Raw genomic sequence first — 12500 nt, 5'->3', positions numbered from 1 at the left:
ATGAGGTATTTTATATGAGAACAAAAATTACACGAATAATAATCATGATAATGAGTGTGACTTTACCAAAAAAAACGAAAGAATGTAATTTAAACAACAAAAATGCTACTTGCGTTTGAAATACCCATAAACACATAAAAAAAAATTGTGTTTTGATTTTGAGTTCACTTTCTACTATTGGCATATATTTGTCCGTCTACTGATTTCCTTATTTTTTAAACATGTTTTATTTAAACATTTTAAACCGTCATTAACTTTTTTTTTTAAGTACAAAACTGAGCAATGATAAGAGGGGGGTTAACTACAGCTTACAAAAGAACTGTCTCAGATAAGGAATTGGCCAAACAAACAAATAAAAATATTGAGCATTTTGAGAACCATTAGGAGACGCTATTCTACATTGGGGGAGGGGGTTGGAGAGGGGGACAAGGGGAGGGGAAGTCTACCCATTAACCCCAGCCTTCCATCTCGAATCAGACCCCTACCTTTGCCATTTCGTTTTGTTTGACAAAACAAGCAAACGAAAAAAAAAATCTTACTTCATGTCTTATCTACAACTATATTTCTTGATTTTGTCCCACTGTTTGGATATAAAATCGGGCTTTGATATCGGACTCGAATCGTGATTACAAATACAGTCCGTTTGTGCACACTACGATGACATAGTGTCAGGCGAAATAAACCCTTTTGTAGTTTTCACTCATGGGTGACATTCCCAAGATGGGAAAAAAAATGTTGTTTTGAAATTGGCGTCTCCTTCAATTATCCTTCTCTTGTTGTTGTTTTGTTTTTTTTGGGGGAATTATTCTTACTTCTACGACCAATAACTAATCCTTATTGAGTTTTCATCACAAGGTTCAACATAATTATACATGCAGACTAACTACATCTACAGCTAATTCGTATTTTTTTGTTTTGTTTTTGTTTAAATGTCTTTTTTCTTGTCTGCCATGAAGTGTTTTCTTGAGAATCATACCGACAGGCACTCGATTGGGGGGGGGGGGAGAGGGAAGAAGGGAATGGGAAGAATGAGAGAGAGGAAGGGGAAGAGGGGGGAGGGAGGAGAGGAAAGAGGGGGAGGGGGGGAGGCGAGGGGGTAATGAGCAGCCTTTTAGCCTTAAACCTACATAGGACCAAATATTCTTTATCTAAATCGTTACACTACGTTTATACCTTTGTTACACATACACAAAAAATCTTAAAAAAAAAAAAAGTCTGGTAGTTATACTATCAGCTTTTCTTTTTCTCTCTCTCTCTTTCTCTCATCTTCGTTTTTTTTTCATATTTCTAAATGTTTAAATTCAAACCGAGTTATTAACCAAATTGATATATTTACCTTCGGAGAATTTTTTTTTTTTTTAATCCCCTCAAAGGCTCAAAAATTACACACATACACAACACTCTGGGCTTATCACATCGGTTTCACGTTTTCCTTACACTTACAATTCTAATAATAATTATTACAATTAATAATAATTTAAATAAAAAAAAAAGAGAGGCAGGTAACATTCGATCGAACGCTTACTTCTCTTTTCTTAACGTGAACTTCTTGGATACATTTCAGATGGGTGTTTCGTCGCATTTATACTTTGGTATCGAACCTGAATCAGCAGTTATGAAGAAAAAAAAAATTATGCTACTTCCTTAATTAAGTCAGGTCTCTGCGAACTGCATTTTTTTTTTTTTTTAACACACACACAAAAAAAGACGATAATAAAAGCCATTTTCTTTACCCTCCCTCGTTAAATTTCGCCTCATAAACACACACCAAAAGATTAATAACGATTACAAAAAAAAAAAAAAAAAAAAAATTGTCCTTGGAAGCTTTTGGAAATAAAACGTCTTCTTTTTTTGTTGTGCTTAAAAAGTATTGTATACTCTACATCCACTCACCTACGTCTTTTTTGCTCTCTCTCTCTCTCTCTCTCTCTCCTAACGTATCAATAGTAATCACCGTCGATATATAATATATAAAAAAAAGACATGCAGAGCCACACAAAACTGTGACAACCTTAAATAGAAAGAGGAACTTACCCTTTAATTAAGTGCAACGCTAGCAGAAAATGATAGGCACTCAAATTATCACACATATACAATAAAGGCTGTTTATATAAAAATTGTAAACTGTAAATTTAAAATGCTCCCTTGATCAGTATTTACAATTTATCCACGTACGCTTACAACTAACTGTACAGGAGGGGGAAGGTCGACACGCCTGCCTCAGCTGCTGTGCGCCGCCTTCCGCTGTTGGAGAAACTGCATCTGTTTTTTCAACTTCTCCTTTTCTCTGAGGAGGCGCTCTTCCGTGTGTTGGAGCTGCTTGCAGTAGACGGCCGCCTTCTTGAGGATCTGTACCTTCGGCGCCTTCTCCAGGATCTTGGTTTCAGGTACGAGCAGGCGGAGATACTCGAAGGCGTTGCGCAGGTCCACTCTTCTCTGTCTCTCGAGGGAGTTGTGAACGGAGCGGCGGCCTTCGTCGGACTCCACTCTGTTCCTCCGTCGGTGCTTGGTGGTCTTCATCACCTGGGGGCGAGGAGGGAGGTCGCGGGTCAGAATGATCTGGGGCGGAGAAGGAGGAGGAGGAGGAGGAGGAGGAGGAGGAGGAGGAGGAAATGGTGGTTTGATTCAAATTTAATTTTAATTCAAGTTTGGGGTGATATGATTTTTTTTCTTCATTTTTTTGAGTTTCCTAATTTTGAGTTATGTTAGATGGAGAAAAGAGAGATAAAGATAAAGGACAGGGTAAAGAGGGGGGAAGAAGAGTTAAAGACAAGAGGACAAGAATTTGAAAAGAGGAAAACGACAGAAAAAGACAGAAAAAAAAACACAGAAAAAGACAAGAGAAGAGAGAGAGAGAGAGAGAGAGAGAGAGGGAGAGGGAGAAAGAGGGAGAGGGAGAGAGAGAGAGAGAGAGAGAGAGAGAGCGAGAGAGAGAGAGAGAGAAGAAAACATGAAACAGACACGACTCTGTCCCTCACCTCGGAGTGGTAGTCCCTCATTCGCTTCGTGTAGGCGGCGGGCTTCCCCTGCGTCTTGATCTTGACGGACACGAATCTGCTGCCGGTGGTGGCGGTGGCGGCGGTGGCGGTGGCGGCCTCCTCGCCCTCGACGAAGGTGGCGGCGGGAGAACGACACTGCCGGTTCCTCATCGCCTCCTGTATGGCCATCTGCAGCTGTCGCTTCACGTCCACCGAGCGCTTGGACGGCGCCTGGGACCGGGGGGAGGGGGACCGGGAGGAGGCGGGGGCGGTGGCGGAGGCGCTGAGCGGGGAGGCCGACTCCGCCTGGTCGTTGCAGGAGACCACGTCCACTTCGTCTTCTGCAGGAGGAGAGAGAGGGGGGTCGTTAGTAATGCCAGTGGGAAATGCACTTTAAAACGAAAGAAAGAAAGAAAAAAAACTGAAAAAGTACAAAAAAAAAAAAAATATATATAGACCTATAGCACAAAAAAAAGTAATAAAAAATAAAATCAGAAAAAATAATTCCACCCTACCTTCCCTTTCCCTCCCGAACAACCCATATTAGCCGAAAAATGTTTCTCCTTTTTTTTCTTATAGTATTTATTTACCACGCTTCCCACCACCCACGCCCCTACCCCCTCCCAACCACCCACCCTCCTACCCCCTCCCCCCACCACCCCCTTCCTACCCCCTCCCCCCCACCACCCTTCCTCCCCCTCCCCCACCACCCACGCCCCTACCCCCCTCCCCCCACCACCCAGTAAGGAGAGTACTTCGGGTATGTTGATGATTTACACGCCGGGGAAGGTGACGGCGGCAAGACGAATGCGTCTAGCGAAGAAATATTAATAGGCCGACTTGACTCCTTCAAAAGGCTTAAAAAAAAAAGGGAGGAAGTGAAACAGGAAGAGAGGCATCGCGAAGGAAAAAAAAAAAAAAAAAAAAGGAAAGCGGAAATTCGAGAGGACGCGTGAAGAATAAAGAAAACGGGGAAATGGGAGAAGAAGCGTGAAGAATGAAGAAAACGGGGAATGGGAGAGATAACGTTAAAAAAAAAGTATAAAAAAAGGAAAAGAGAAAACGGAAATAGGAAAGAAAACGTGACAAAACCTAAGAAAAGAAAATGGAAATAGGAGAGGAAAGGAAACAAAACAAAGAAAACGGGAAGTGGGCAGGGAAGGGAAAACGTATGCATAGAAAATGCGAAGAGTCCGTGCATTCGAAAGGAATTCAAAGATCGCGGATTTTTCATCCCCGTTTGGCCCTCTTCCCCTTTTCGCACTTTTATTTGCCATTTCTCTCTTTTATACGTATTCTTCTCTCCCTTTCGTTACAAAACGAGACAATAAATAAAGAGAGAGAGAGAGAGAGAGAGAGAGAGAGAGAGAGAGAGAGAGAGAGAGAGAGAGAGAGAGAGAGAGAGAGAGAGGACCCCCGCCTACTTACGGACGATCCCTCACCCCCTCACCCCCCATCCCCCCACCCCCGCGAGTTAAAGGGAGGCAAAATCTCGCGCGATTTGGCTCTCGCGTTCCTGTCGTACCAAGAACGCCTCTTCCCCCTCTCCCTCTCTCCCTTCCCCCTCCCCCCACTCCCCTCCACTTCCTACCCCCCCCACATACCCCCCGTCGTCTGGCACTTTACTCCCCCCTACCCCCTACCCCCCCGTCTGACATTCCCCGCCGCTGCTGAGCTACTACCACGAGGGGGAAGGGAAGGGTTAGGGAGGGGGAGGGGAGGTAGGAGACAGGAAAGGACACTACCTCTCCCCCCTCCCCCCTCCGAGAGTACTCCCCCCTTCCCCCTCAACCCTTTCCTTACAGAAATCATGGAACCTCTCCCATCACGAACCGCGGTTAAACACACGCACGCGACGAAAGAGGGGAAAAGAGGGGGAGGAAAAGGAAGGGGAGAAGAGGCTTCTATGGGTAGGCTTTTTTGGGGGGAAAGGGGAAAGGGAGGGAAGAGGAAAGAAGAAGGGAGAATAAGTGAAGGAGCTAAAAAAAAGCCTTTAGCTTCAGCAATTATCAAATAAAATCATGTATAAAGGGGGTGAGGGGAGGAAGGGGAGAAGAAGGGGGAGAGAGGAGGGGTGGTGAAGACGAGGATAGGCAGGGAAAGGGGGGAGGGAAAGGGGGAAGGGAGGAACCATGGGAGAGAAAGGGAGAGGGAAAGGCGGTGGATGAGGGGAGGGCGGGGAGGGGAGGGGGAGGGGGAAGGGTGTACAGCTGGCACCGAAAACTATGATGGCAGCCCCAGGAGTTGGCACTGGGCACCAGACATCACGGGTGCCAAACTGGCCTCGACTTCCCTGTGGTCTTAGTCGGCATTAAGGACGGGGGGGGAGGACGAAGACAAGGGGAGAGGAGGAGGAGGAGGAGGAGGGAGGGAGGGGAGAGGGAAGAGGACGATGGCGAAGGGAGGGAGGGAAAAGAGGGGGAGAAGAGTGACTTGTCTAGAGCCCAGGGGAGGGGAAGGGAGAGGAGAGGAGAGGAAGGGAGATGAGAGAGAGAGAGAGAGAGAGAGGGGAGACTAGTCTAAAAGGGGGGGAAGGGGAAGAGTTAAATTTCTTCTAAGGGGGAAAAAGTAACTCTAAGCGCTTTTTAGTGTCACACGAAAGGGTTTCTTCGGGAGAGGGGAACTAAAGGCGGTTTCCCCTCGCGAGAGAGAGAGAGAGAGCGCGCGCGCGACCGCAGCCTCCTCATCCACACGTTAAACTGAGGTGTGGAGAATACAATACAACATACAATACAACATAATTGGCTTCCCTAAATATGCCAGGGCCAGGGACGTGTCCTTACGGCGTGAAATACAATACTCTCATAAAATAAAAATAAATCTTTCGAAGATGATGTCCCCCCCCCCCCCGAAAAAAAAATACAAGGAAATAAAAAAAGAAGTTATAATAATTATAATAATAATAACAATAATAATAATATAATAATAACAATAACAATAATAATAATAATAATAATAATAATAGTAATAAATCTTTGGCTATTTTGAAGCGAATATATATTTTTTTTGCCTAGCCAATAGGCCTATACGGGTCTATGCTTGTTGCCGAGGAAGGGGTCTGGGGGGGGGGAGGTGGAGGAGGAAAAACTGTAGAAGGAAGAACATGGAGAAGAGAAAGGAAAAGAAAAGAAAAGAGGAGGAGGCACCGGACAGGGAGAGAGGAGAGAGAACGAAACGAAAAGCATAGGAGAGAGGAGAGAGAACGAAATGAAGAGCACAGGAGAGAGGAGAGAGAACGAAATAAAGAGCATAGGAGAGAGGAGAGAGAACGAAATAAAGAGCATAGGAGAGAGGAGACAGAACGAAATGAAGAGCACAGGAGAGAGAGAGAGAGAGAGAGAGAGAGAGAGAGAGAGAGAGAGAGAGAGAGAGAGAGAGAGAGAGAGAGAGAGAGAGAACAAGAGAAGAGGAAGGAGGAGAGAGGTAATCAGAGGTCAGTGCCACCAGTCACATAGGGCAGTGTGCTTAAAGAGCCAGTAAGGCAGCCAAGAATATCTTCTGGGAAAGAAGATGGATGGTCGAGGGGAAACTATTATTTTTGCGGGAAATGGAGAGGGAAGGAAAAAAGAAGGGGCGGAAAGGATGGAAAAGAAGAAAAGAAGACATAAGAAGTTATAATACGAGAAGAAAGTATCCGAACACGAATAAAAAATGATAAAAAAACAAGTAAACACAAAAAAATCAATGACAAGAAAAAAATAATCATAATAAAAAAACAGAGAAAGAAAGAGAGAGAGAGAGAGAGAGGGCGAGAGAGAGAGAGAGAGAGAGAGAGAGAGAGAGAGAGAGAGAGAGAGAGAGAGAGAGAGAGAGAGAGAGAGAGAGGAATTGAGGAAGAGAGAAAGAGAGACAGCGAGCGAGCGAGAGAGAGAGAGAGAGAGAGAGAGAGAGAGAGAGAGAGAGAGAGAGAGAGAAAGAGAGAGAGAGAGAGAGAGAGAGAGAGAGAAAAGCGAAACCTGCATCGCCAGTCGCCAAGCATTCTTTTGCCCCGACCTCAGCATCGTCTGCATTCCTCCGTCGCCTTTTTGAAGTCTCTCCCGTAAGGCCAGTTGTATTTAATTATACTTTCCTTTTTGGCAGCTGGGTCGAAGGAGGAAAGGAGGAAGGAGGAAGGGGAGAGAAGGAGGAAGGGTAGAGGAGGAAAGGAGGAAGGGGAGAGGAGGAAAAGGAGGAAGGAGGAAGGGGAGAGGAGAAGGAAGGGGAGAGAAGGAGGAAAAGGAGGAAAAGGAGGAAGGGTAGAGAAGGAAGAAGGGGAGAGGAGGAGGAAGGAGGAAGGGGAGAGAAGGAGGAAAGGAGGAAAGGAGGAAGGAGGAAAGGAGGAAGGGGAGAGGAGGAAAAGGAGGAAGGAGGAGGAAGGAGGAAAAGGAGGAAGGGAGAGAAGGAGGAAGGGGAGAGAAGAAGGAAGGGGAGAGGAGGAGGAAAGGAGGGAAGGGGAGAGGAGGAGGAAAGGAGGAGGGAGGAAGGGAGAGGAGGAGGAAAGAAGGAAGGGGAGAGGAGGAGGAAAGGGAGGAAGGGGAGAGAAGTTAAGGAAGAGAGGAGCAGAGGAAGGAGGACGGAAGAAAGGGAGAGGAGAGATGGAAAGGAAGAGAGGAGCAGAGGAAGGAAGAATGGGAGAGGAGGAGGAAAGGCAGAAGTGGAAGAACAGGAGAAGAAATAAACTAGTAGGGGGGAAGTGGGAGGAAGAAAAGGAAAAAAGAAAGAAAGAAAAAATAACCGAATTTATAACCGTTTTATAACCGCCATCTTTTCTTTTTTTTCAAATTCTTCTCGTGCTGTCATTTCCGTTTGTTTCTCCCTTTCCAGATATGGGTCATTATGGCTTATTTTCAAAAGGGAAACAAGGATAAGCAGTAAATAATTGAAGCCAATATATACTAAAGAAAGAGAGAGAGAGAGAGAGAGAGAGAGAGATAGAGAGAGATAGAGAGAGAGAGAGAGAGAGAGAGAGAGAGAGAGAGAGAGAGAGAGAGAGAGAGAGAGAGAAATAATGAGAAATAAAGAAATAAAGAGAAAGAAAGAAATAAAGACAAAGAAAGAAAGAAAGACAAAGAAAGAAAGAAAGACAAAGAAAGAAAGAAAGACAAAGAAAGAGAAATAAACAAAGAAACAGATAAAGAAAACAGAGAGAAGGGGGCGTGTACGAGACAACACCCGCCCTCAAACTTCAACTTGAACCCAGATAGGCAGACAGCAGTCCCGTACCAAGGACTACCTCTTCTTCTTTCTCCTTAATCTAATCTTTCAACAGCAGCTTGCTTAGTCGGCGAAATAAAAGAGGAAGGAAAGAGAGATAAGGAGATAAGGAGATCTAAGAAAGATGAAAAAAAAGTGAAGACCAAATAAACACGACAATTGACACGTGATTATGAATTTACAAAAAAAAAAAAAAAAAAAAAAAGGTATTGGTTCTTTCGATGAGGAAGAGGGAGAGAAGGAGATAGATAGATAAAGAGAAAGAGAGAATAATAGCAGCTAGTTCGACATAAACCGTTCTTCCTTTTGTATTCGAAAAGCTTATAGAAGAAAGTCGTTATAAGCCACACTATAATAAGGTTTCTCGCTCTCTCTCTCTTTCTCTCTCTCTCTTCCTCTTCCGAATAAGCCATCTTTAAAGGAGTTATAAGAACGAAGGCATATCTGAGTGGGAAAAGAGGTAGACGAAAGGGATGGATAGAGGGAGAGAAAATGAAGGAAGGGAGAGAGGGAGATAAAGATAGAGACGGAGGAAATATTAACAATAATAATAATAATAATAATAATAATAATAATAATAATAATATTAATAACAACAGCAATAAAAGTTTAAATAATAACAATAAAATAATAATAAAGAGAAAAAACAATAATATTGTCTCAAGAGGGAGGGTCTAACGCCAAGCGAGTCTGGTAACACTGCGCTTCCCGCCGTTAGTTCGCGCCGCCGCCAATAGATGGCGGGAGCGGCCAGTCTTGCGGTCATACTTTAATATTATATCATATCTCTCTGCCTCACTCATGTTGATCGGCAGACTACCCCTAAAACCTTGTATATATATTTTTTTTTCGCCCCAAAAAGAGAATGGATAGTGGTATATGTGTATTTGGTGTAATGGAGATAAATCTTCGATATCCTGTATTTCTCGGCCTATTGGTGGAGGAATGATTACATTTACCGAGTAAGAAAAAAACAAGAGGCCACTTTATCCATATTCTTGGGGCGAAAAAAAGAAGAAATGGGATAATAATGTTATTTACGAGGAGGAGAGAGGAGGAAAGGGAGGGCTAACAAGAGGCTGAGACTCACCCGTGTCTGAGGGCGTGAGGATCCCCGGCATCGTGTGGTTCTCAGGGGCGGGGACTCTGCCGCAGTAGTTGTGTTCGTTGTGCTCGATGCTGCTGCTGGAGGAGGAGGCGGAGGAGGCGGAGGTGCGGTAGGAGGCCTTGGTGTTGTAGCGGGAGGCGCTGTTGGTGCTCCTGGGGCTGCCGGAGGGACTCGACGACTCGCTCATGGACTCGTCGATGTCGCAGTCGCTGTCGGTGCCGGAGGGCGTGTCGGGCAGGTTGTCCTCGGAGTCCTCCTCGTCGTCCTCGGAGATCTCGTCCGGGCGGAGGGCGTCCCTGAGGGCGGCGTCGGCCGAGCACTCGGACACCTGGCGGTCCTTCCTCGGGGGCATCTCCAGCAGCGAGGTGCAGCAGCCGCCGCCGCCCCACATGATGTCTCGCTTGACGGACTCCTCGGGCACGGGCGCCAGGGGCGGCGTCCACCACGACGGGCAGCCGGCCGACCAGTCCATGCTGGTCTCGGCCCCCAGAGGCGCCGTCTCCATGCCCTCCAGGTCGGACAGGATGTCGCTGATGTCTGAGGGCGGCGTGGCCGAAGGGGACTCCAGGATCTCGGGGATGGAGGCCACGAGGTCGTCCAGGTCGTGCTCTGTGGGGGGCGAGTGCGGGGGCGTGGGCAGCGTGGCCAGGTCCTGGTGGAAGGCGGCGCTGGCGGAGGCCGTGGAGGTGAAGCCCATGACGGGGGAGAAGCCGCCCATGCTGTGGTGCTCCATCATGGCCTCGGGGTTGGCGAGGGCGAGGGCGCGGTCGTGCTCGATGTCGAACTTGCTCCAGATGTCTTCTGGCAGGGCGTGGTGGGGCAGGGGCGTCGGGGAGAGCCAGGACTCCGAGAGGAGGTCGGGGGAGGTCGCCATCAATGCCATGGCGGCAGGATCTGTCAGGGGAGGAGAGCAGACCAGGCGTAAATAGGCGGGCCAACGGCAGCACTCGAGACGACACAGCGAGCAGCCTAACATCCCCTCATAAAAAAACAACAACATACATACACATATACCTACTTAAATCCATCAAAACCATTTTTCGCCTAATCAAAAAATGTAAAAAAAAAAAAAATGAAATAAATGGGGGATAAAATTCAAATGATAGCTCAAGAATCCTCCACCCCACACCCCCCTTTCCCTCCCTCCCCCCCAAATCCCTACATCCTTCGCAGCGGAGCCTGATAGTGAGTGACGTATCCACTCACTCATTCATTCACTCTCCGCCACTGAGGGCACCCCCACCCCCTTGATGCCTCCACTCACCCCCTTCCCACTCCAACCCCCTCCCCCTAATAGTTCTAGTACCCGCGTTTGAACACACACACACACACACACACACACACACACACACACACACACACACACACACACACACACACACACAAAGATTCCCCCGATCCACACCATACAAATAATTACAAATAACAAGAAAAGAAGTCAAAGTCACAAGAAAAAAAAGAATACACTCACCCCCGCCACCCTCCCCCAAATAAAAGGACAAACAAAACATCAAATACCTAAAATAAACATCATCTTTATAAATACGAACATTATTCACCATACACATAAAAAGACCCATAAAAAAGAAAAAAATAGATAGAGGTACCACATTCACCGCAAACGTGTCCCATCCCTAACCTAACAGCTCACACAAGAAAAGTTGAAAACACGTAAAAAAAAATATAAAGAGTTTCTAAACGCAAAAGAGTGAACAGCAGAGTCACGAACCATTGAAAGAGGAATGGGAGTTTTGTCCATATATAGCGACAGACTGTAAAAGGAGAATTAATACTTTAGAAGGAGAAAAAATGTTTTAGAAGGAGAATTAATGCTTTAAAAGGAGAATCAATGCTTTATACTCTCTCGTTAGCTCATGTCTGATCGTCAAAGTCAGTACGAGGGTTTAATGAACAGAAGTTAGAATATGTGAGAGTAAGACCATGTGCCAAAAACGCTGTAAGCCTGTTCTTGCTGTCAGATTCTACCACGTGACTCGAGAGAAAGAGAGAGAGAAAGAAAGAAAGAGAGAGAGAGAGAGAGAGAGAGAGAGAGAGAGAGAGAGAGAGAGAGAGAGAGAGAGAGAGAGAGAGAGAGAGAGAGAGTATACAGTTATACAGAACCAGGACAGACCCATAAAAAAAAAGAAAAAAATATATATAATGCGGGCACATCCTAATAGCCTACGGTCAGTAAATCAAATCTTCACAAAATTGGAAACAATTTCATGCAGGATTGATGTCACTTGTTCAACTCTCACAGTCTATATGGAATAACCTCTTTCAAAGACCTATATTTCTCTCTTCTCTTCAATCTCTACTACTCTCCTTTATCACGATCTAAATAACTACAAACAACACGAATAAGGAAAAAATACATACTACTCTTTCTTTAAAAAATGGATAACTAACCTATGTCTTGGAAAAATACCGTTATTCATAAAAAATCCGAAGTCGAATAAAAATAAAATAAAATAAACAAACAAACAAATAATAAATAAATAAATATTAAAAGTACATACTCTATTCTTATACGATAATTCGTTTATCTGATGTACTTGAATAACAACACAAAACAAAGTAACAAAAATAACTGTTAAAGAATTAACGGTGAAATTATATACTTTTTTCGAGTTTGTTTCTTTAAGTGTCAAAATCCTTTCGAACACAGTCCACTTTTTTCTATTTTAAAAAGAAAACAATAAAAATACAAGAAAAAAAATCGATTAAACAAAGATAAAATGGAGGTAATACTTAACATAGTAAAACATGACTAGCACAAAGACACGTGACTACGAGCTATGTGTTTCAATGGAGACCAAATCCCAAAATATAATTCACTTTCATGATTTACTTGGTAACAAAACAACAGATTTTAATTCCCAAATGCGATTATCATAACACGGTTCTATAAATATGATCTTTTTGTCTTTAACACTTTGCGGATACAACACAATACACACACACACACACACACAAACACACACACACACACACACACACGAACATACACACACACACACACATACAAACGCACACAAACACACACACACACATACACACAACAGAGTCCTCAACCCGTATGGAACAATTTCACAATAAAATAAATAAACACTCGTCTACACACTAAACTCACGTCTTCGCCGAGCTCCTTATTTCATAAATTAGAACAAAATAAATTCACTTTCGAGGCGCTACGAGACACCAAACAATCACTTTTTTTC

The 12500-nt window shown here is 44.6% G+C and overlaps 1 protein-coding gene across 2 annotated transcripts in view; it reads right to left on the bottom strand.

Moving 5' to 3' along the window:
• LOC113825976 (myc proto-oncogene protein) overlaps positions 1-12500 on the bottom strand; it is a 13766-nt gene that overhangs the window by 980 nt on the left and 286 nt on the right. The window contains exons 2-4 of one of the 2 annotated variants that reach the window (XM_070116650.1): positions 9262-10173; positions 2979-3319; positions 1-2523 (exon numbers count right to left, since the gene is read on the bottom strand). The exon at positions 1-2523 is cut by the window's left edge and continues 980 nt beyond it. In XM_070116650.1, the coding sequence (XP_069972751.1) occupies positions 2221-2523; positions 2979-3319; positions 9262-10162 (1545 nt within the window). In that variant the 5' untranslated portion in view covers positions 10163-10173 and the 3' untranslated portion in view covers positions 1-2220. Of the gene's footprint in view, positions 2560-2978; positions 3320-9261; positions 10174-12500 lie in introns of both variants that reach the window. The other variant, XM_070116649.1, reaches the window with a different exon arrangement.

Source organism: Penaeus vannamei, chromosome 39 (assembly GCF_042767895.1).
Source record: "Penaeus vannamei isolate JL-2024 chromosome 39, ASM4276789v1, whole genome shotgun sequence".
Classification (NCBI taxonomy): domain Eukaryota; kingdom Metazoa; phylum Arthropoda; class Malacostraca; order Decapoda; family Penaeidae; genus Penaeus; species Penaeus vannamei.
The sequence above is the reverse complement of the archived record's forward strand: the minus strand, read 5'-3'. Positions and strand labels throughout refer to the sequence as shown.